This window comes from Rhinolophus ferrumequinum, chromosome 14, assembly GCF_004115265.2.
Source record: "Rhinolophus ferrumequinum isolate MPI-CBG mRhiFer1 chromosome 14, mRhiFer1_v1.p, whole genome shotgun sequence".
NCBI lineage: Eukaryota > Metazoa > Chordata > Mammalia > Chiroptera > Rhinolophidae > Rhinolophus > Rhinolophus ferrumequinum.
In genome coordinates this window covers 42307060-42331496 of record NC_046297.1, presented here as the reverse complement: position 1 = coordinate 42331496, position 24437 = coordinate 42307060, and the positions used below count along the sequence as shown (strand labels likewise).

The 24437-nt window shown below is 40.8% G+C and overlaps 1 protein-coding gene across 4 annotated transcripts in view; it reads left to right on the top strand.

Moving 5' to 3' along the window:
• The window catches only part of SNX31 (sorting nexin 31), a 67592-nt gene that overhangs the window by 25445 nt on the left and 17710 nt on the right, over nucleotides 1-24437 (top strand). For 3 of the 4 annotated variants that reach the window (XM_033126462.1, XM_033126461.1, XM_033126460.1), the window contains exons 5-10: nucleotides 783-893; nucleotides 5114-5204; nucleotides 6183-6270; nucleotides 9439-9508; nucleotides 12730-12822; nucleotides 24013-24216. In XM_033126462.1, the coding sequence (XP_032982353.1) occupies nucleotides 783-893; nucleotides 5114-5204; nucleotides 6183-6270; nucleotides 9439-9508; nucleotides 12730-12822; nucleotides 24013-24216 (657 nt within the window). The remainder of the gene's footprint in view (nucleotides 1-782; nucleotides 894-5113; nucleotides 5205-6182; nucleotides 6271-9438; nucleotides 9509-12729; nucleotides 12823-24012; nucleotides 24217-24437) is intronic. The other variant, XM_033126463.1, reaches the window with a different exon arrangement.

The following is a 24437-nucleotide window of genomic DNA, read 5'->3' as shown; positions in this document are numbered from 1 at the left end:
ACCTGAATCAGCCTTCTGGACATGAGGCAGCTCTGTGAACTGACAGGATCCCATTTGGGAGGTGCTAGAAACAGCCTACCCCCAGTTGCAGCTACCCTGTGAGGCCTGTCTGGGCACCACTGGCCATGCCCCTCCTGGGGGTCCTTCTCTCTATGGTGACTGAGCACTGTCCTCAGCTTTGCACTTTCCAAAACTCTGACAGCCTTCCAGTGTCTAGCATGTCCTTGACATTCTAGAGCTCCCCACCCAGGAACCTCACAGGTCCCCAGATTTGCACTCACCACTAGCACACATACGTCCCCTCACAGAATACATAAGCACAAGCAGAGCTTCACTGAGCTGGGGGTGTTTGCACTCAGCCGGGCACCCACGCGCAGACAGTGACTTGCTGCCCCAGACCTCAGAGTTTGCACACTTGAGATTTTTGCTATAGCAGAATCATAAATTACTGCACATTATGGACTTTTAGGGAAGCCTGGAAATATTCAAAATGAGAATTAAAATCTGAGACCAGTAAGGGTCACGCGGATGATTCTTTCCTAAAGTGGATGCCTTGTGGTTTATTTAGAAATCATTCAAGCTGCATGTTATGCTTTGGTTTGGCCTCTCTCCATATCCCTTCTAATCCCCACCCTGCACCCCCCAAAGTCCATCCTCCAAATCTCTGCTCTCGTGTGCTTCTGGGTACTGTGTACCCCCAGGGCCCTGGGAGAGGACACTGCTGTCATCGAAGGGTCCCACTGAGGCTGTGTGGGCTTACTGTGCTTTCCCTTTGCTCACAGGACACGTTTAGCATCACTACCAAGAAAGCCTCTCTGGACATATTTCTGCCTGACGGAAGGAGCATTCAAGCTGAAATTCTAACATCAGACACTGTCGAAAGAGTCCTAGAGGTAAACTCCACCAGCCCCAAAATTAAACTTAGGAAGTATTCTATTTGAAGGCAGGGACTAGGATACGGTTATCTTCCACAAGCTTCCTGCCTATCATTTTATTCTGGATGACTTATCTGTAGAGATGCTGGGATTTTCTGGAAGACTGATCAAGGAATCAGAGCTACAGCCATTCCCCTCGCCCCTTTGGTTTTACTTTCCCTGTGGGCATCAATTTTCCGGAGACCTCTTAGGGCGTTCTTAAGGCTGTTGTCAGTTTCCTGGAACTCAGCCAGGGATATATCCTGGAAATATGAAAAGTGCTTTATTATGGGGTGCCCCATTGTTGGGAGCAGGAAGGAGGGTGGAGCCCAGATGAGTATGAAACAGGCTGCATCCAGGTGGACAGGTGACAGATTCTAGGAGAGAGTGATAGTGATAGTGGATTTCTCAAAAGCTGAAAGACATGTCCCTCCTACCCCACAGAGAAAGCCCCTGAAATCCACACCCCCGTGGGTCTAATTCTGTACCATTCCCGGTTTTAGTCAGTTTTCTGAGAACTCCAAGGACGACCCAGAAAGCATCCTCCCCTTCTTCAATGTGGTCGTTACCAGCTCTGCCCCTGGGCCTATCCTCCTTCTGAGCTGGGCTGCTGCGGGGACACATCTTTTCACATCCACACACTGCTCCCAGGCCCCTTTCCTTCAGAGGGTTTTAGTTCTAATCCTCCAGAGACACATACCTAGGAGCATAAAAAGTTATAAACAGGAGGAAGTGGGGAAGTTTCTAGGACCGTGCCAAGGACAGAAAGTTCTCGTGCTAGGGTCCTGGTATCTGATGCCTTCTGAGCCGGAAATGAACAGAAATGTTGCCTATTGGGCTCCCAGCTCTCAAACTGTCTTTACCTAAGACAATGGGAGTGGGTGGCTCCTCCCTGCATTGTGGCTCTTCTTTCTAGCTTGGAGATTCAGGTTCAAGCCCACCTGTACCCTCCTGGCCTCAGAAGAGCAGTTTGTGTCCCCAGATTAGGAAACACCCCTTCTCTAGGTCTTGGCCCTGTCTGAGCATGATTGTTTTGGACCTTCTTGCTAAAGTCACTGCACACACCCGACCTCAACCTTTTCATGGCTCCTGTATTGCTGACCTGGTTGAATGGTATCAGCTGACTGGTTGCTGAGGCCATCCAATGGGAAGTTCGGGCTCCTCCCTGTCCCCCGAGTCCTCCGGCCACTGTATCCCAAGTCTCTTTCCTCACTCCTCCTATTTCGAGCCATCATCATTCTCAGCTAGATTTCTATAGCAGCCCTGAAATTAGTCTCCCAGCTTCCAGTCTTGCTAATCTTTTATGCTGATTTCCGGAATGATCTTTCTAAAAAGCATCAAACGCCCTTGATGCTTAATGTTTTAGGGGATTTATCCCCCCAAAAACCCCAAATCAGAGTTCCCTCAATTGCCTTCCTGGGACCTACAAAATGAGAGACAGACACATGAGTGAAGGAGGAGGACAGTAATAGTGAGGCCACACACTCGGATACCTCTGGGGCCAGCAGGTAACTCAGGTACAGCTGCGGAATGTAAGGTAATTTGGAAATGGTTGGGCCTGTGGAGCACTGGAGAGTACCCGCCCTGCCCGATGACATCATTATTGACATGTTTTCAACACACTGGGTTCACTGGCCAACTTAGACATACCTGCAGCTGAAATTGCCTGCTAGTTTGGGGTCTCCTATCTGCTGCGGCTAGGACAAGTCCTGGATTCAAATAACAATGCTGCTGTGGGGACAGAGCCCCAGAGAGCAGTTTCCCGGCTCTCGGCCTCACGTGGAGGGGTGCTGGCTCGGGTAGTCGATGGCCGTCAGCTCTGGCTAGCTGGCCGTCAGCTGTAACCATTGAGCCGTTGGCTACTAGTATAACTGCCGCGGCTGCGCTGGGGAGTGGAGTCGAGGAGAGTAGAGGAGAGTCGGTCGGTTGTCAGAAAAGCGGACAACAGTTCACATGTCGTGTGCATCCAGCCTCCAGTGAGCCTATAGTGGTGTGACTCCCCTACCTATGGATCCGTGGGTGTTCCTTTTTGGCCTAGCCATATCCTACGTTCTTATGTGGGGAGCAGGAGCAGAGACCCCGCAGGCCGCCCTGCATGACAGCTGCCATGTCGTAGCTGTGTGAGTTTGGGTAAGCTACTTAACTTTTCAAGACAGTGTCTAAGGAATTATAGAAATAGTTCATGTTCCTTCAACAGTGGGTTCTGGTTACTGACCATAATTGGTATTGGTATTGATAGCAGAGGGACTGCTAGATAAGTATTGAGTAGGGCAGTAGGCTAGGGTTCTAGTACCATCTGTTTTGTCCTGTTCACCTTGTAGCTAATAGCTTACATTTACTTAGGCACATCTATGATCTCAGAAAAATGTGCTTTCTCTCTTCCAATCACATTGCTTGTGAGAAATTCCAACCCATGACACTGACGTCATTAGCATCAGGTAAGTTTAACTGGAGGTTCTACCTTCAAGGTGGTGGGGTTTCTATAAAAGGTAAAGTGAGCACTTGGTCAAGCAGAAGTGTGGGTTCTCTACCAGGGCCTGGGAAATTCTATAGCTAGCATAAAACTAATTTAAATTTTTTAATTAAAAATCATGGTCTGTATCTTCTCAAGCACACTTGCTGTTGTTACTCTCACTTTGCTGTTACTGATGACTTCACCCCCATCTTGCTGGACTCTTTAAAGACTAACAGCATACTAAAAATCCTTTTTTCTTTTTTTATGATTTGTGCTAATGTGGTTTTATTGCTGGCGTTTGTGTTTTGAAGAACTGTTAATATTTGCAAAGAAGGAAATATTATTGTGTCTCTACGTACATGCTTACTCCTCTCAAAAGAAGGTACTTGTATTTATGTCTATGTAAATTATATAAAAGCTTCTCCATTCTCCTTTTCCCACCCCTTTATCTGCCTTGCGGTCTTCACGGAATGAGTCAGAGAAGAGAGAAATCTAATAATTTCTCTAATAAATATTTATTTATTTTTATTTTAGGGTCATATTTATTTTAGGACAAGATGTCTTTACAATGTTACCTACCAGCGCACACTCACCCAGGCACACAGAGCCCTGTGTTGTGGTTTGGGTTTTTTTGTTTATTTGTTTGTTTGTTTTACAGAGGTGTGGGGAAGAGAATGAGGTAGAAAGGAGAATGGGGTTAAGAGCTGAGTAAACTTATAAAAAGTTGCCAGGCTCTTCTTTATTTGCAAAGCTGTCCTAAGGACACCCTCTCATACCATCCACCTAATAAGACTGCCTCACGAGGTAATTTTCAGGTCTCTGACAAGAAAAGGTCCCTCCTTTGAGCCTGGTATTAGGACAACTTCCACCAGGAGAACTTGGAGTCATGGTTGAAGCATCAGCTCACACACAGTGCTGTAAAGGCGAGTCCGTGGGTATTAGAGATTACCTAGAGAATTCAGGTGAGGCATGCAAAGAAATCACTCAGGAGCCCAGTCTTAAAGAGGGATTGGGCTGGCTCGGTGGAAAGGGAGAGAGTCTGGGGTAGCATGGACGGTCCTGCTAAGAGCAGGTGAATGTTACAGCCTTGTGACTCGTTGGTAAAAACGAACCCATTGGTGTTGAAATGAAAGCCTTTTGATGGGAAGGTCAAAAAGAAATATGAAATCAGAGCAGCCCCAGCCTGGATCTGAGAATTTCACTGCAAAAATGCCGTATAAATTAGACTTGAACATCACAGGAGATGTGAGAGAGAAGCAGGCCTGGAGTGTCAAAGGCAGATAATAGCTGGTATACTTTTATATGACAGCCAAGCGGTGGGGGGAACATCCTTTTTCCCAGTCTGGCAATCCAGCCCCTAGGAAGGCAAACGGATGTGCAGGGGGCACTCTTAGAGAAGTATAGACATTCATGGAGAATGACTGCTGCCCCCCAGTGGACAATAAAGTCCAAAATGATCCTGAGACCACATCTGGGAGGGGGCAACCAGCCTCAGCTGAGGCCAGTTCAGGCCCATTGTGGTAAGACAGATTTTCTTCTTCACTCTAACTTTTTTGAATATCTAAATTTTCTCAAATGAGTATGTACCATTTTTAGATTTAGAAAACATTTAATGTCTGCTAGCCCATTAAAGCTCTTTTATAGATGTTTACAGGCAATTTCAACTTCTTTCTGCACATTACGATAAGCATGGTGGATACTCCTAACTCTCCTCCCCACCCCTTTTTCTTGTCTTTGGTTAAAGGTGGTGTCACACAAAATTGGACTATGTCGGGAGCTCTTGGGCTACTTCGGCCTATTTCTCATTCGGTTTTACAAGGAGGGCAAGCTGTCTGGTAAGGAGAGAAGGAATACAGGGTGGGCAGGTATGGGCAGGCACTCTGCCCAGGGGGTGCAGAAGTCACAGCTGAGAGGCCGGTTATCCCCCAAGGGAACTCCCCAGTGTGTGTGGTCTCTACTGCTTTTCTTAGCCCCTGGATCAAAAATTTAGGGGTGGGAGGTTGTGTCTGTATTCAGGATGAGCTGGGGATGAGCAGCTCCAGAGAGGTGGCACAGATAGGAGCAAGATGTCAGGGTTTTCCAGTAACCGCACTTCCTCTCCTGTCTGCCCCGGTCCCCAATGATGTCCGTGTCACCTTCACCAATGTGCCCTGGCTGCTGACCACCAGTCACACCGCAATTCCCTTGTGGATGGAGTGCTAAATTCCAGGCGTCAGGCATCCCCCATCGCCATCATTTCTCCTTGTTAAGGAATATTTGCTAGAAAATGCAGATGACATAAATAAGTTCTTAGATTCTTAAAAAAGATGTAATGAGATAGTGAAAGATGACAGTATGATTCATATAGCTTTTACTTTTCTCTACAGTGCATTTCTAGATATTGCAAATTTTTCAGTTGTGAAATGCTATCAGTTATCTCCAAGTAGTTTACACATGTCTTCATGAAACTGTGGGGAGGTGGTTCTGAGTTGGAAGTTAAGGGATTTGGGTGTGGCCACTGGGATCTGTGGTGTGCTGGTGAAGGCACCGGATCTTTCTGAACCTGTTTCTTCATCTGTAAGAAGAAGTGTATCACAGTGTAAAATCTCTCTCTCTCTCTCTCTCTCAAGGTGTTGGTATTTTATGAGAATAAAATGTTATTTATTTTTCTGAAAAAAATTTAGAAAGTTAAAAATTACATACATGTGTAAGAGAATATTATTATTGTATTTTATTCTTTCCAACATAGTGCTTTGTGTTCTCATTTTAAAGCCACTGTATGTAAACTATTTGTGCTGTTTCAACCCGTAAGACGCCCTCTCCCCTTTCTCTAGTCATGAAAAAATTGGCAGACTTTGAACTCCCTTATGTGAGTCTTCGAAGTTCTGAAGTGGAAAACTGCAAGGTTGGACTCAGGAAGTGGTGAGTAAGCATTGTGACAGTAGCATTTGAGGCTGTCTTACCATTGCTGATCAGAATTTGTCAGTCTCACAGCCCAACAGCTCACGACAGAGCAGGAACTTCGGGAAGGTGAAGAGGAAAGCAGTGAAGAAGAGAGAGGGGGGGAATGAACAAGGATATTTGTCCGAAAGGATAGGATGTTGAGGATGATTTTCACTGGTCTCAAGGAAATACTTGAGGGGTGGTATCTTGAGGGTGGCAGCCGTGAAGATACGGCTTGAAAAACAAGGGCTGTTGGGGCGGGATTGAAGCAGGTAATGGTGAAGAACTGTGGGCTATGGACTTGTTTGGGAATGGGTTACTGACTATTAATTGAAGGAACTTGTTGATGGTTACAAGCAGGTCTGATTCATCTGTTGAACCGTGGTGTTCCCTGAAGGCAAAAGGTGGACTCAGCCAACTCGTAGTGCACGTGAACTGTAAACAGTCGGCTTACATTCCTAAAGGATTCCAACAATAAATGCATCTATACCAGGGCTAGCTATATTCCCAGATTGATAGGACACTTTGCAGAAAATACTATCATTCCCCCCAGAAACACAGGGCCCTATGGAGAGCAAACAAACAGAAAATAACAAGTAGGACACTCCCCAGCTAACCCCCACACACATCGTATAACCTGTAGTTCACAGTGTTTATTCCCATGGCTGTATTGGATTGCTTCTTTGGTTTACCTTCTCCCAGTGCAGTTATTCTGTAATCTGAGCACAGAAGCTTGAAAGAAAAGCATTTTGAAATCTAGGAATAATAGTTATCTTGACTTTGTGATGCCCTGCTAGACCTCCGGTCTGCAGTTTTGAATTTTGGAAGAATATTCCCAGCAAGGCCAGAAGTTCATTTACTGTTATTCAAAAGTATTTCTGAGAAATGGTCAAAATCTGTGAAACCCTGAGAAGGGAAAAGGAAAAACCTCTAGCAATTCCATCTAAGCGTTTATAGAGTAGCTGTTATGGAAGCTGCTTAGTATAGCAAGAGGCTGAACTCAGTTATTCCTGGGATCAAAGTATATGAATCTAAGTCCCAACCCTCATAGGATTTAGCTGAATAACCTTAGCCAAGTTATTCAACAAGCTCTCTAAGCCTCAGTTTCTCTATCTGTAAAATGGGAATAATAACAATAGCGTATACCTCATAGAATTATTGTGAGGGTTAAATAAAGTTATCTATATGGGGTCATATACTCAATAACTTTTGGTATGGTTTGTTATTGTTATATTGAGGATAATAATGCTGATAACAGTAGCAACAACAACAAAAATCCTCGGGGCTTAGACTTTTTTGCTCATGAGCTCTCCAGAGAACTTGAGATACAGGACAGATGAGGATTCTGTGCCTCACCTTGAAGCTCGAATTAGAAATTGGGCTTTGCCTGTGTCTTTATTAAATAGGTAAATTCTAGATCATAAGTGAAGTGCATGATAAAATGTCTACTGCATAACAAGCCAGCATCTTGTATCCAGGCAGATTGCCTTTGCTCATGGGAACTGGGATGAAAAGAGGTCCACTTCACCTGTTAGAGGTGAGAATCAGATCACTGGAATGTGAGAACCTGGCATAGCATCCCACAGGTGCCTGGTCCGCTTTCCAGAGTGCGGTCTTACTGGCTGGGAGCAGGGAGGCTAACTCGACTGCCACGAGCTGTGGGATTCCCAGCAGGTGAGACCTTGCAGTGAAGCCTAGTTGGAGTCTTAGGGATTTTTCTCTGTTCATAAATTCCCTGGTGCATCTCTCCAATGATGATATAGTTCCTTCCAGACCAGAGGGTGCCTGCTCTGGCCTCTGAGAGCCCCAGTCTGGGATGGGTCTGGGGGCTCTAGTTCTCTGATGCAACAGTTCCTATTCTCTGCCACAGGGGGCCCCTGGGATAAAATCTGCCACAGGGGTAAAATCGCTAAATGGAATATAAGTAGGAATAGGAATACTTCAGTTGCATCTCTGCACGTCCAAGGATGAAGTTGATCTTTAACATTTTCATCCTTTTCCTTGTCTAGGCCAATGCCATCGGTTTATTCACCCTACACGTCGGAGTGCAGTGATTCTGCTTCCTCTTCCTTCAGATTTGTTATGGACCAGCCATAGCTCACCCTTTATTGACAGTTTCTGTCAATTCTTAGCATGATACTGTGCTTGTACAGTAACTGTTATTTCATCTCATCCTGGTGATTCTGCTTCCATTAGACAGACATGGAGCCCTGCTATTTGCAAGTCACTTTGCCAAGGGAGCAACTCTGAATAGGACCCAGCCCTTAAGCTCAGGGGTCTTCACACCTAGTGTCAAGATGAACTTGATCAGAGCAGTGATCAGGATAAACTCAGGTGCTGAGGAAGCACAGAGTGGGCTCCTAACACAGCCTTGCAGAGTAGGGATCAGAGGAGGGGCCATGAAAATATGGCTTGTGGGAGGGGCAGATAAGCCAGGGAAGGAAGTCGGTGAGGGGAGTGGTCTTCCAGGCAGAGGGAGAAGGGAGAAAATATGGTTGGAATGTAGAGTGTGGGGGAGGGGAGGATAGGGGAGTAAGAGATGAAATTGGAAATGAAAGCTGGGGAATACTGTGAAGGGACTTAGAAGTGAGCAGGATAAATAATCTAACTTCTGGGACTATGAGAATTGAAAGGTTACTCAGGAAAGACCACTCCAGTTGGAATGTGGACCGTGAGATTGAGGGAACACGACTGAGGCAGAAAGCCTGGTGAGGAGGTTACTGGAGCCGCTCAGGCAAGAGACAAAGGTCACCTAGGTACAGGATGGTGAAATGAATGTGGGCACGGGCAGATGAGAATGCCAGGTATTATGGGTGGGGAAAACGCATACAGGACGTGGTGACTCAAGTGGGGTGAGTGTGAACAGGGATACAGAGCATTCCCCTAAAGCTTTTATCATCATCATTATTATTATTATTTTGCATCTTTGCTTTCAGTGCCCACCAGGCAAGAGCTTACAGTATAGATAAAGGAAACAGAAGAGATGGGGGGACAAATTGAAGGTTAGGCAAGTAGATGGGTGGAGCTTGGTTAGAAAAGGGGGTCTAGGTTCAACGTGTAGAAGGCACCACTTCAGAGCCCATGAGCTCCCAGGTGTACCCATTAGGCATGTTAAATTAATTAACCTAATACTCCTTAATTATGCAGGTACATGGACCCATCCCTCGATTCCATGCTAATGGACTGCAGAGCAGCGGTAAAGTTGATCTATATGCAGGTGAGGATAACCAAGAACTATCAAAACACCACATATTATAAGTCATTTGGGTTTGAAGCCATTAGAAAAAATTATACTCGTTAAGAATTTTATCTCCATATCTAGAGCAGGCAAATTCATACAGACAGAAGTAGAATAGAGGTTACCAGAGGCTGGGGGAGGGGAGAAGTTATTGTTTCATAGAGAAAGAATTTATGCTAGGGATGATAGCTGGAAAAAAGAGGGTTTGTAGAAAGCATATTGAATTGCAGTTTCAAAGATGAATCTGTCCCTTGCTCTGCCACTGGCTCTTTCTCCATGTGGCCTTGGCCCAGACACTTCTTCCTCCTGGAACTAGAACTACAACTCCGTTTTAAGCAGTGAGGTGGAACTAACAGGCCCTAAGTTTTCTCACAGCTTCAGTAGACTGTTATTCAAACCTTAGCTCTTTGCCTGGCAAAGTCTTCAAAAAGTTGGAGGTGATGTCATAATAACCTGTGCCATTATCATTGTCGTCATTAGTATTCCCTGAATCTGAGTGGAGGTTCTGAGACATCAAAAGAGGCCCAAGGTCAGCGGGAGGGAGAGACCCCAAATCGCTGCCTCCTTTGGGAAGCCTTCCTTGGCTCCTCCCAAAAGAAAATGCCTCCCTCCTCTGCTTTCATGTTTTTGGTTTAAACCCCTTATTCTGATGCTTCTCACCCAGCATTGTAAATACTGGTTCACATATGTATCTCCCTAGCTAGACTCTGAATTGCCAAGGGCAGAGGCTGTGTCCGGGGTGCCTGGGATATGTGAAGGAGTGAGGAACAATCATCCCTTTAAAGAGTTAATGCAAAAGTTCTTATGAGTACTGATAAATAACGGTGCCATCATAAATGACTATTAAGGCATACTCTTCTGATTTCTCTAAAGCAGATGTGTCCAGTGACGTCCAGGATCAAGTGAATTCCCACAATGTGTTTCCTTTCTTCTTCTTTTTAAAAATTTTACTGACATTAACAAAATGCAAGATTGCATATAAAATTATAAATTTTGGGGTTTTCTCAAAAATACTGAAGGCTTGGTCCATTCTGGGCCTGCATTTCAGCAGGGCCCGTATGGTAACTTTGTGCAAGTTTGAAAAAAGTGCCCCTTCCTCCAGGCAGGGCCTGTGGCTTGGTGAGGGGACTGTGGGCTGCCCGTTAGCCTCCTAATACCCCCGTGGCCCGGTGCCCTCGTACACGGCCCACCAGGCTGATCACACATCCCTGGCCTTGCTCAGCCATGCCTCAACCAGCTGGAGCCAAGTGGCTGATGCCTTCTTTAAAGAGGCACATGTTTTCTATTTCTCACTATTGTACCCTCTGCAGAGAGCACTAGCGTACGTGTGATTGAAGCTCATGAAAACCATGACTTATGTAATTTCACATGGTTTGAAAAATTAGGTTCTGTGTGAGTCTCCATCAGCTGGTCTTTGGGGAACCACATAACTAAGTGGAGACATTTGTCTAAACTTGATTTCCTCATCTGGAGTGAGGTACTGTATATAATGCATTTGAGTGATGACTTGTGAACTCATATTGAAGGCTTGGTCAATTCTGGGTCTACGTTTCATCAGGGTAAAATATTTTCAAACGTAGTGAAAGAAAAACAGTTATGTTTCCTTCCTGCAGGACATTTAAATATCTGTTTGAGTCCCAGGTGCCCTAATGATTATTGATGTGTCTTAGGTTAGGACTTACTGCCATGATTGCTGTTTACCTTCTTTATTTAGCTAGGCTTTCTCTCAGGCATTGTTGCCCTGAGCTAACAGCCCTTACAGGACTCTGACCACAAGTAGAATTCAGGACAGAAAATGGTGTTTAATTTTTCACACCCGTGCTGAATCCATTCTAGTGTGGTGTCAAGGTTCAGTTTTGAGAACAGTTGGCAACAAGAAGAAAGTCTTGGGTTGGGTAGCTCTTATGTGGCAAGAATTCAGTGGCTTGGGAAGGGATAGGAGGGCTTGGTGTAGTGCTCAGATCTGGGTTTTAATCCAACTTTGCCACAACTTGCTGGGTCATCTTGAAAGTCCTAAACTCTCTAGATCTTAATTTACCCACGTATAAAATGGGAAAATTTTCCTACCTTACATAATAGTTTGGAAAAAGTAACTGAGAAATCCTATCTAAAACAGCTTCTCAGTAAATACAGTTATTTTTCTTCCCTCTAAACTCATCTCATTTTCTCTCTAAACAGCAATGTCACAAATTTATTCAGCTTTTCATTCTTCTCGTAGACATAAGGTAAAACCTGCCAATATCACTGAGGGATGAAATGTATAGATTTATGTTCAGACTAAGGTGTGAGTAAGCACCTGATAATTGGCAAAGAATTATTGCATGTTGCTGTGTGTAAGACATTGGACAAGTCACACTGAGGTGAAGGACACAGGGTCTTCCCTGGAGGGGTCAACAGTCTAGTTGAGGACCAATGGAAAACCCTTTCAAAGCATGATAAATAAAAGCAGGGCAGGCTAATTGTACCAATTTAAATTGTACCAATTCTATATGAAGCTTCCTGTTTCCAACCCTGAATATTATATATTTTTTAGTCTCTGCCAAGTTGAGAGGGGAAAAAAGGTTATTTGATTGCGAGTGAAGTTAAATATATACGCATATTTGTCACTTGGAATTCATTTTTGTCAACTGCCAATACATATTCTCTGTCCATTTTTCTATTAGGGATGTTTTCTATTAGGACATTTTTCCTATTTCTTTATGGAAATAATATTAACTCTTTGCCACATAGGATACAGTCATTTTCCCTGGTTTGCCATTTACTTTTTAGTTTTGTTCTTAGTGGTTTTTATGTGCAGATGTTTTATATTTCATGTATTATATATTCCTTCATTGTGACATTTTGTATTTTTATCTTAAAAAGATATTACCTATCTATCACAAGATCAGATAAAAATATTCACCTTTATTTTCTTCTGGATCTTTTATGGTGTTTTTTACACTTAGATCTTTAATGTATCTGAAATTATTTGATTGGGTGGTGTGGGAAAAGAGCTAACTTTATTTTCTTTCTCAAGTGCTGCCAGCTGTCCCCAAGCCATTGAACAATCTTTCTATACCCACTAATTTAAAAAGTAACTTTTATGACATACTAGGTCCTCTTGGGTCTATTTTTTTATAGCCTTTCATATACGAGTATGTTTTTGTCAGAGTAATCCATTTCTGTTAGGTTGCTAATTTTACAACTTATGTTGTTTTAAGGCAATACAGGACATTGAAAAAGAATGGGCCAAACCGACCCAGTTGCAGCGGCAGAAATTAGAGGCTCTCCAGAAAGAAGACAACCAAACAAAGGTGAATCAAATATTGCACCCAAAGAAATCCCTTGGAAGGGAGTTAAACATATTGGAATTGAGCTGTTGGTAATTTATAAGCCCATCAAGCACTAAACATGGGACTCTTTTAAAGGAACGAGAATACTTTCATTGATTTTTCTGATTATAAAATTAATAAAGATTTTTTTGTTTAAAGAATCTAAAAAATGCAATATATTGTGAATCCTTTATCAAGTTAATTAATATAGACCCTCAACATTTTTAATGACCACAGAGTATTCCATTTTATGTTTTCTTATCATTTAGCTAATCAGTTTCCTGAGATTGAAAGTCAGGTTGTTTCTAGCTGTTGCTGCTATAAATCACTTTGGCAGCGAACGCCACGAGGCTCAGGACTGTGTCTAATAATGTATACGTCCCTGTGTTTTCCCAACACCTGGTATGGTTCCTGGCTGAAGGTCCCTACACACTGCAGCTGAATCCTCGGTCTTTGAGTACACATTCGATTATTCTTTAGAATATATTTCTAAACAGCCATTTTAAAAACTTTGTGAAGATGGTGCCAACTCACACACCCCTGCCCCCAAGAAATACATGCAAGTCTGACAAACAAGGCATATTCTAACAGAAGAAATGGCCTCTGTTTCATTGTGTTGTCTTTTTTTATTCTTTAAGACTTTGCCATTATTCACCACTAAAGCATTGATTTTGAACAAACGTTAGAGAATTCATTTATACTTAGCTTGATATAGAATAATTCTTCAAAGTCCGTGATATTTTGAGAATTTTACTGATGAGCCTGGGGGAAGAAAAGGAAAAAGCATATACTGCCATGATTTAGTATATTCTCCTCCTTGGTCATAGCTTTGTCACAGAAGTTTTGGAATTCAATTTCTCTGCGTGTTTGTAAACTTTTACAATTACAGCTTCTTCTTTTTTTTTTTTTTTTTTTTTTTATGGAGGGCGCAGTTCCCAGTGGCCCATGTGGGGATTGAACCGGCAACGTTGGTGTTATTAGCACCACGCGCTACCCAACTAAGCTAAACGGCCATCCCTACAGCTTCTATTTTGATGGCTAGAATATTGCTGCTACTTTGGATACAGTTACCACTTCTAAGGACATTTATGCTCTATAAACTTTTTCATTTAGTAAGAATATTGGTTTTAACCATGCTGCTATGCTCTAACAAAATTTGTATTTTTGCCACAAAACAAATTTTATTTTCCATGATGACTATTTCATCTGATTTTATTAATCTATTTTTAAAATTTTTATTCTTTTAAATAATTTTTTATTTTTCGATTACAATTGACATACAATATTATATTATTTTCAAGTATACAACATAGTGATTAGACATTTATATAACTTACAAAGTAATCACCTTGATAAGTCTAGTACCCATCTGATACAATAGATAGTTATTACAGTATTATTGACTATATTCCCTATGCTGTACTTTACATCCCAATGACTGTTTATAACTGGCATTTTGTACATCTTAATCCCGTCTCCATTTTCACCCATCCCCCCACATCCCCTCCCATCTGGCAGCCATCAAAATGTTCTCTGTATCTAATGAGTCTGTTTCTGTTTTATTTGCTCACTTATTTTGTTTTTTAGATTCCACATTTAAGGGCAATCATATGGTTTTTGTCTTTCTCTGTCTGACTTATTTCGCTTAGCACAATACCCTGTAGGTTCATCCATGTTGTTGTAGATGGCAAGATTTCGTCCCTTTTTATGGCTGAGTAATATTCCTATATATATATATATGTATGTATATATATATATATACATACATATATATATATGTATATATATATCACCTCCTCTTTATACATTCAACCATCGACAGACAGCCAGGCTGCCTCTACATCTTGGCCATTGTAAACAATGCTGCAATAAACATACAGGTGCACGTGTCTCCCTTGAAGTAGCATTTTGGGTTTCTTCGGATAAATACACAAAGAAGTGGAATTATTGGGTCCTTCTTTGTCTCTTGTTATATAGCCTTTGTTTTAAAGTCTATATTGTCTGGTATAAGTATTGCTACCCCAGATTTTTTTGTTTGTTTGTTTCCATTTTCATGAAATATCATTGTCCCATCCCTTTACTCTCAGTCTGTGTGTCTTTTGATCTGAAGTGAGTCTCTTGTAGGCAACATATGTAAAGGTTTTGTTTTCTTTTTTTTAATGTTAATTATATTCTTTTTGTTTATTAGTTCCAAGTGTACGAAAACAACATACTGATTAGACATTTACACACCTCACGCAGTGATAACCCCACAAGTCCACTACCCATCTGACACCATACTTAGCTGTTACAATACCATTGACTATATTCCCTATGCTGTAGTTTAAATTCCATGACTACATATTTTTAAATTATAGTTGACATTCAGTATTATTTTATATTAGTTTCAGGTGTACAGCTTAGTGGTTAGGCATTTATATAATTTATGAAGGGATACTCCCAATAAGTATAGTACTCATCTGACACTATACATACATAGTTTTTACAATATTAGTGACTATATTTCCCAATCTGTATTTCATATCCCCATGAGTATTTTGTAACTACCAATTTGTACTTTATAATTGCTTCATCTCTCTCATCCAGCCCTCAACCTCTTTCCCTTCTAGCAACCATCAGTTTATTCTCTGTGTCCATGAGTCTGTTTCTGTTTTGTTTGCTTGTTTATTCTGTTCTTGAGATTTCACATATAAGTGAGATCATTTGGTCTTTCTAACTTTGACTTATCTTAGCATAATACTCTTAAGATCCATCCATATTGTTGCAAATGGTAAGATTTCATTCTTTTTTATGGCAGAAAAATACTCCATATATACATATACCACAATTTCTTTATCCAATCGCCTATTGATGGGCATTTGGGTTGTTTCCATATCTTGACTATTGTGAATAGTGCTGCAGCAAACACAGGGGTGCATATGCCTTTTCAAATTAGTGTTTTGGATTTCTTTGGTAGATACCCAGGAGTGGAATTGCTGGGTCATAAAGTAGTTCTATTTTTAATTTTTTGAGGAACCTTCATACTGTTTTCCATAGTGGCTGCACTAATTTGCAGTACCACCAACAGTGCATGAGGGTTCCCTTTTCTCCGTATACTCACCAACACTTGATGTTTGTTGATGTATTGACGATAGCCATTTTGACAGGTATCTCATTGTGGTTCTAATTTGCTTTTCTCTGTTGATTAGTGATGTTGAGTATATTTTCATGTCTATTGGCCCTGTGTATGTCTTCTTTGGAGAAATGTCTATTTAGGCTCTCTGCCCATTTTTAAATTGGATTGTTGGTTATTTTGGTGTCAAGTTGTATAATCTTTTTATAAATTTTGCTTATTAACCCCTTATTGGATGTATCATTGGCAAATATCTTCTCCCATTCACCAGGTTGCCCTTTCGCTTTGTTAATGGTTTCCTTTGCTGTGCAAAAAGCTTTTTAGTTTGTTGTAGTCCTACTTTTTTTTTCTTTTGATTCCCTTGCCCAAGGAGAGATATCAGAAAAAACATTGCTAACAGCAGTGTCAAGAGAGTTGACTGCCTGTGTTTTCTGCTAGTTTTATGGTTTCAGGTCTTACATTTAAGTGTTTCATTCATTTTGAGTGTATTTTCTGTATGGTGTAAGAAGGTGGTCCAGTTTCATTTTTCTGCATGTATCGGTCCAGTTTTCCCAACACCATTTATTGAATGGATTGTCTTTACTCCATTGTATATTATTGCCTCCTTTGTCATAGATTAAATGACCGTATAGGTATGGGCATATTTCTGAGCTCTATCATCTGTCCCTTTGATCTGTGTGTCTGTTTTTATGCCAGTACCATGCTGTTTTGATCATTATAGCGTTGTAGTATAGTTTGATATCAGGTAATGTGATACCTCCAACTTTGTTCTTCTTTCTCAAGATTACTGGGTCTATTCAGGGTCTTTTGGGTTCCATGTAAATTTTAGGATTATTTGTTCCAGTTCTGTGAAAAATGCCATTGGTATTTTGATAGGGATGCCTTGATTCTATACATTGCTTTGGGTACTATAGACATTTTAATGATGTTAAATCTTTCCATCTATAAGCAGAGTATGTGCTTCCATTTATTTGTATCTTCATTAATTTCTCTCTTCAATGTCTTATAATTTTCCAAATACAGATCTTTTGCCTCCTTCGTTAAATTTATTCCTAGGTATTTTCTTGGTGCAATTATAAATGATATTGTTTTATTAATTTCTCTTTCTGATATTCATTATTGTTGTATAAAAACAAAACCGATTTCTGAATATTAATTTTGTATCCTGCTACATTACTGAATTCATTTATCAGTTCTAATGGATTTTTTTTTTTTAGTGGAATCTTTAGGGTCCTCTCTATATATAGTTTCAGGTCATCTGCAAATAATGGGTTTTGCTATTTATTTCCTATCTAATTTGGATGCCTTTTATTCCTTTCTCTTGTCAGATTGCTGTGGCTAGGACTTCCAATACTATGTTGAATAAAAGTGGTGAAAGTGGTTTGTTCCTGATCTTAAGGAAAATGCTTTCTTTCAGTTTTTCACCATTGAATATGATGTTAGCTGTGGGTTTTTCATATAAGGCCTTTATTATGTTGAAGTACGTTCCCTCTATTCCCACTTTGCTGAGAGTTTTTATTATAAATGGATGCTGGATTTTGTCAAAGGCTTTTTCTGCATCTATTGATATGACTATATGATTTTTCTTTTTCTTTATGTGGTGTATCACATTGATTTGCAGATATCGAACCAACCTTTCATACTAGGAATGAATCCTACTTGTTTGTGATGTATGATCCTTTTAATGTATTGCTGAAATCAGTGTGCTAACATTTTGTTGAGGACTTTTGCATCTCTGTTCATTAGGGATATTGGGCTATAATTTTCTTTCCTTTTTTTTTTTTTGTAATGTCTTTGTCTGGTTTTGGAATCAGGGAATGGTGGCCTCATAAAGTGAATTTGGGAGCCTTCCCTTCTCTTCAATTTTTTGGACTAGTTTGAGAAGAATAGGTGTTAACTTTTTTTTTTTTTTTTTGAATGTTTGGAAAAATTCACCTATGAAGCTCTCTGGTCCTGGACTTTTGTTTTTTGGGAGCTTATTGATTACTAATTCAATTCCATTAGTAGTAATTGGTTGGTTCAGATTTTCTGTTTCTTCTTGATTCACCTTTGGAAGATTGTCTGATCCTAGGAATTTATCCATTTCTTCCAGATTGTCCAATTTTTTGGTGTATAGTTGCTCATAAAATTTTCTTAAATTTTTTTTTTACATTTCTGTGGTGTCCATTTCACTTCTCAGCTTTCATTTTTTATTTTATTTATTTGGGTCCTCTCTCTTTTTTTCTTGATGAGTCTGGTTAAAGATTTATTGATTTTGTTTATCTTTTCAAAAAACCAGCTCTGAAAATTGATCTTTTCTATTGTTGTGTAAGCTTCTACTTCATTATTCCTGCTCTGATCATTATTATTTCCTTCCTTGTACTCACTTAGGCTTTGTTCGCTGTTCTTTTTCCGGTTCCATTAGGTGTAAAGTTAGATTGTTTATTTGAGATTTTTTTTGTTTTCTTGAGGTAGGCCTGCATTGCTATGAATTTCCCTCTTAGGACTGCTTTCGCTGTGTCCCATAGATTTCGTGTCATTGTGTTTTCATTTTTATTTATCTCAAGGGATCTTTTGATTTCTTCCTTGTTCTTGTTGACCCATTCATTATTTAGTAGCATGTTATTTAACCTCCACGTGTTTGTGTTTTTTCAGTTTTTTTCTTGTAATTGATTTCTAGTTTCATACTGTTGTGGTCTTTTCTTATTGAGATTTATTTTGTGGCCTTAAATATGATCTGTCTTAGAAAATGTTCCATGTGCACTTGAAAAGAATGTATATTCTGCTGCTTTGGGGTAAAATGTTCTAAAAATATACATTAAATTAATGTGGTCTACTGTGTCGTGTAAGGCCACTGTTTCCTTGATGATTTTCTGTCTGGAAGATCTGTCCATTGGTGTCAATGGGGGTTTTAAAGTACTCTACTATGATTGTGTTACTGTCGATCTCTGCCTTTATGTCATTCAGTACCTGTTTTATATATTTAGGTGCTCCTATGTTGGGTGCATAGATGTTTACTAGGATTAGGTGCTCTTGTTGGATTGATCCTCTTATCATTATGTAATGTCCTCCTTTGTTTCTTATCGTAGCCTTAGTTTCAAAGTCTATTTTGTCAGATATAAGTATTGCTAATCCAGCTTTTTACTCATTTCCATTTGTGTGAAATATCTTTTTCCATCTCTTTACTTTCAGTCTATGAGTATCTTTAGATCTGAGGTGGGTCTGTTGTTGTCAGCATATGCATGGGTCTTGTTTTCTTATCCATTTAGCTACCCTATGTCTTTTGATTGGAGCACTTAATATATTTACATTTAAAGTGATTATGGATAGAGACATAGTCATTGCCAATTTTTTTTCATACTTTTGATCTTCTTTGATTTGTTTGTTTTCTCCCTTCTTCTTAAAGAAGTCCTTTTAACATTTCTTGTAATACTGGCTTGGTGGTAATGAATCCCTTTAGCTTTTTCTTGTCTGTGAAGCTCTTTATCTCTCCTTCAATTTTAAATGATAGCCCTGCAGGGTATTACAATCTTTGTTGTAGGTCCCTTGCTTTTTATTACTTTGAATATTTCATGCCAATCCTTCTGGCCTGCAACGTTTCTGTTGAGAAATCAGCTGACAGTCTTATGGGAACTCCCTTTAGGTAACTAACTGCTTTTCTCTTGCTGCTTTTAAGATTTTCTCTTTGTCTTTAACCTTTGGTATTTTAATTATGTGTCTTGGTATCAGCCTCTTTGGGTTCATCTTTTTTGGGACTCTGCACTTCCTGGGCTTGTATGTTTATTTCCTTCACCAGTTTAGGGAAGTTTTCCATCATTATTTCTTCAAATAGGTTTTAAATTTCTTGCTCTCCCTTTTATTCTTCTGGTACCCCTATGCTGTTTCACTTGATGTGGTCTCAGAGGCCCCTTAAACTGTCCTCATTTTTTTGTATTCTTTTTTCTTTTTGCTGTTCTGATTAGGTGATTTTTGCTTTCTTGTCTTCAAAATCACTGATTTAAGCCTCTGCTTCATCTAATCTACTATTGACTCCCTCTAATGTATTCTTCATCTCAATTATTGTGTTTTTCATTTCTGACTGGTTATTTTTTATGTTTTTTATCTCCATTTTTATGTTTCCTATCTCATGGTTGAAGTTTTCATTGAGTTCATCTACTCTTCCCCTAAGTTCATTGATCATCCTTATAACCAGTGTTTTGAACTCTGCAACTAGTAGATTGCTTGTATCTATTTTGTTTCATTGTTTTTCTAGAGTTTTTGTTCTGCTCTTTCATTTGGGACATGCTTCTTTGTCTCCCCATTTTGACTGATTCTCTGCATTTGTTTCTATGTATTAGGCAAATCGGCTACATCTCCTCGTCTTGGTAGAATGGACTTATTTGATAGGTGTCCTGAGTGGGCCAGTGGCATAGTCTCCCTAGACACCCGAGCCAGGTGCTCCAGGTGTGTCCCTTGTGTAGTTTGTGTGTGCCCTCCAATTGTAGTTGAGCATTGATTGCTGTTGGCATGTTAGTGGGAGGAATTAACTCTCTGGATATTTGGTTGTGAGGAATGGCTGTGACTAGAGCAGAGGAGCTGTTGTGCAGGGGCTGACCCCACAGATCAGGATTCACTTTAGTGGGACAGTGGTGCCTGCCTACTTTGCCCTTTGGGTGTGTCGTTTGTGGAGGTGGTAGGGTGGTTGTCTGGTGTGGTCTGAAGCTGGCCACTGAGTGTGTTGGTTTCTGAGGAGTCTTGGTAGGGGCTCTGGTACAGGCCAAGGTCAGCCACTGCCTGTGCCCAGTCTGGTGCCATTTGGTATGAGCTACAAAGTGATCTGTAGATGGTTGCCACTTGTGCCAGGTGCTTGAAGGCACCTGGAAGAGCTAAGCTGAGAACTAAGAGGCTGGCTGCCACTGGTGCTGAGCTTGGGACCACTTACCAAGTGGTATAGGCATTCCTAGGCCAGCTCCTGCTTGTTTGGGGGTTGTGAATGTTTGAGAAATGTTAGAAAGTCCACGGAATGAGCCAAGTCAGGCTATTTGTATGGAAAAACTGCTGGAAGAGGCTTGGGTGGTCCCACAAGTTGGATAAGACAGTGTTTCAGGGAATCACCAGGGCTGAGTGAATGGTGTTAGCCAGGTTTGATGGAGACTCAGATTTGGTGCCTACCTGCACCTGCAGGCCCTGTAGTGGGAGGACTCAACCAAGGAACAATGGCATCTGCCAGCACTTCTGTCTGAAAGAAAGCTGCCTTTCCAGCCCTCACTCTGAAACCAGACAATTCAGTTCCTCGCTGTATTTCCTCAATGCCCTTTGAGCTCCTGTCCCAGTGCTGGAGTGAGTGAATCCCTCAGCAAGTAAGTCCATGTATGGGCCCTTTAAGAGGAATGCCTGGATCTCCAGCATCCCTTTGTCTCACTCAGCCACAATTCCCACTGGTTTTCACAGGCAGAAGTCATGAGGACTTCTTTTCCTGGCCCTGGAACCCTGGGCTGGGGAGCCAGTGTGGGACTGGTACCCCTTACTTCTCAGGGGGGACTTCTGCAGCTGATATATCCCTCCCAATTTTTAACCCTCACATGTGATGTGGGACCAGCCCATTTTGCACCTTCACTCTTCCTACCAGTCTTGTGGCTTCTTCTTTATATCCTTAATTGTAGGATTTCTGTTCAGCTAGCCTTCAGGCGGTTCTTCATGATGGTTGTTCTGTAGTTTAGTTGTAATTTACCTACTCCTCCATCTTGACCAGAAGTCTTTATGATACTATTTTTATGGTGGTCTTTTAAAAACTTCACATGCATGAATTTGTCTTCTAAATTCAGTCCTCTAAGTTTTCTTCGCATTTTGTTCAAAATCAATACTTTAGTGGTGAACATTGACTAAGTGTAAAGAATAAAAAAAGACAACACAATGAAGCGGAGTCCATTTCTTCTGTTAAAATATGGCTTGTTTGACTCATACACACTGCTTGGGGACAGGGTGTGTGTGAGTGTTTTACTATCTGAAAAAAATTTGAATCATTATTCAAATTAAGTGATTTTCTCTTGAAGCATCTAAGGATACTGCTATAACACCAGCATTATTTAAATGTTTGTGAAATTCTTCTTCTGCTAATGGAGCCAACACATTAGCAACTATTGCTTTACTTTATGTACATATACAAAAAAACTCAGAACTGAAAATGAGTGAAATTCATTTAAAGAAGCAGTCATTTTATCTAAATCAAATAGGCTAACTATGGTGTATGGGCAACTGTTTTTATAAATAAAATTTTATTGGCACACAGCTATGCTCGTTCACTTGTGTATTGTCCGATGCTACTTTTGTGCTAGAGCTACAGAGGTGAGTAGTTGCAATAGAAACCATATGCCTGCAAAATGGAAAATATTTACTATGTGGCTCTGCAGAAACATTTGGAAACCCCTGATCTAAATGAAAATATATAAACATACCTTCTGCAGTTACACATGTTAAATTATCTTTTCCAGGTACAGTCTTTTTTTTTTTTTTTTTTTGGAGTTTTAAAAAGAGGATAGTATAGTAAAAGTAAAGGGTCAAGGCTCCCGAATGGAGGTGCCCCACAGTCTTCTTAAGAGAACTATTTTCGAGTAGATAATCCTTGCAGATTTCTGTCTTCTGGTTTTCATGCAATCAGTGATATTACTGCACCCTCTTGCTGAATGGCAAATGCCAGCAAGTATTTTAAACAAGTTACTTATTCATCACCAAATTTCTTGTGAAATGCAGTTTAATATTTAATTAAACAAAAAGTCTTCATCTCTTTTAGAGCATTGCAGCTAAGAGTTTATTACAATTTTTAAAGTGTTATTAAACAATTAAAGATTTATACCATATAATAAATAAGAAACTTTTGTAGGAAGAACATGAAACTATATGCTTTGTGTGGCAGGATTAGTCAGCCCCTGGCTCCATCCCTGCACAGGTAGCATCTACTCACAACCTGTCATTTCTGACCCAAAAGGAGGCCCGGCAGCTTAATGCATCTCCTAAGTGGAATGCCTGGGCTACAGCACAATGAGTTGGCACAACAGGTGGCTGGGAGGGAGAGGAGCCTCAAATACTTCTCCCGCCTTTTACCAAAGGTACTACATGTGTCAGCACATTTTTTAGAGAGTGCTTCATGTAGTACTTGAAAGGGAGGCGTAAGTTACCTTGCTTCAGGAAAGGAACCGGAAAGAGCCAGGTTGTCACTGGGTGGTTTTTCTAATTTATGTGTTAAAGTTGTTAAAGTAAGAACTCCCCTCTGTGCACACACATCTCACATACTAGCAGGCAGGACCATGGTGAAAGCTGGAAGAACAAGGTGAAGGTCACCAAGCTGATAGCAGTTTACTTAAATGCAACCATCAATAAACACTTTGTTAAAAAGAATGAAAAGTCCTCAGTAGACATAAAAAGGATAGGATGCTGGGACCACAATTGTGAACTGCAGCTACCCTCTGTTCTTAAGTCATGTCAGAAGCAGAGGGAAAATCTAAACTTCAAAACAGCACATAAAAGTGTTCCCTTGACACTTGGGGCTGTCTGAAACTCTATTAAGAAAGCAGACTCTTGCTCTCATTTCATGTCTATTTCCAATATCTGTTTCTTTGACAATTATACCACCCTCACATAATGAACTACTATAAAAATGAACTACTTTCCTCCTACATAGACTTCAGCTTCTTTTTTTAAGAGACAGCATTTTAAATGTATACTTTTTGTTTATTTTGCTGTTATAATCTGCTGAGATGAATCCTATCTGCTCATTCATTTATTCCCTCTCCTCATGTCATTTGTCATTCGCGCATCCAATATTTTCATTCCCTCTATGTACCAAGCACTGCAACAGGAGTAGAGACGTAATGCCATGAGGCAGAAATGGTCTGTGCCCTGTTAGAACCCAACACGAACTACCCCAGGCCTTATTGTCAGAGAGCACAGGGCGCATTGTCTTCATTCATTGTCCAGAAGAAAAAGGTGCATTCACTGTAACTTAATACCATGTGTCCTGCTAGAATGGCAGTAGCTTCTGACGTGAGGTTTTCATCAAATCGTCTTTTGTTTCCTCCTACCTCCCACACCCTCTTTTGGAGCAGTTTTTGGAGCTGTCCCAGGAGGTACAGCATTATGGATACATGCAGCTGGATCCTTGTACCTGCGACTACCCGGAACCGGGCTGTGGGGCCGTTCTTTCTGTGGGCAATAACGAGATCAGCTGCTGCATAACCCTGCCTAATAACCAGACCCAGGACATCATTTTCCAGATGAACAGAGTGAAGTGCTGGCAGGTCACTTTCCTTGTGAGTATCTTGGCACTGCCTAACTCATGATTTAAAATCCTATTGTTTTGGGGTGACAATGTTGACACTAGGGTGACAAAGTTGCCATTTGAATCAGTACCTTGAGTGAACTAACAACTAAGCCACGGTAAGTGTCACCCACTGGTAAAACTTATCTACTGTTTGATGTAAGTTTCCCACCCACAGCAGTAGCGACAGCCATCTTTCTACCTTCCAACAAT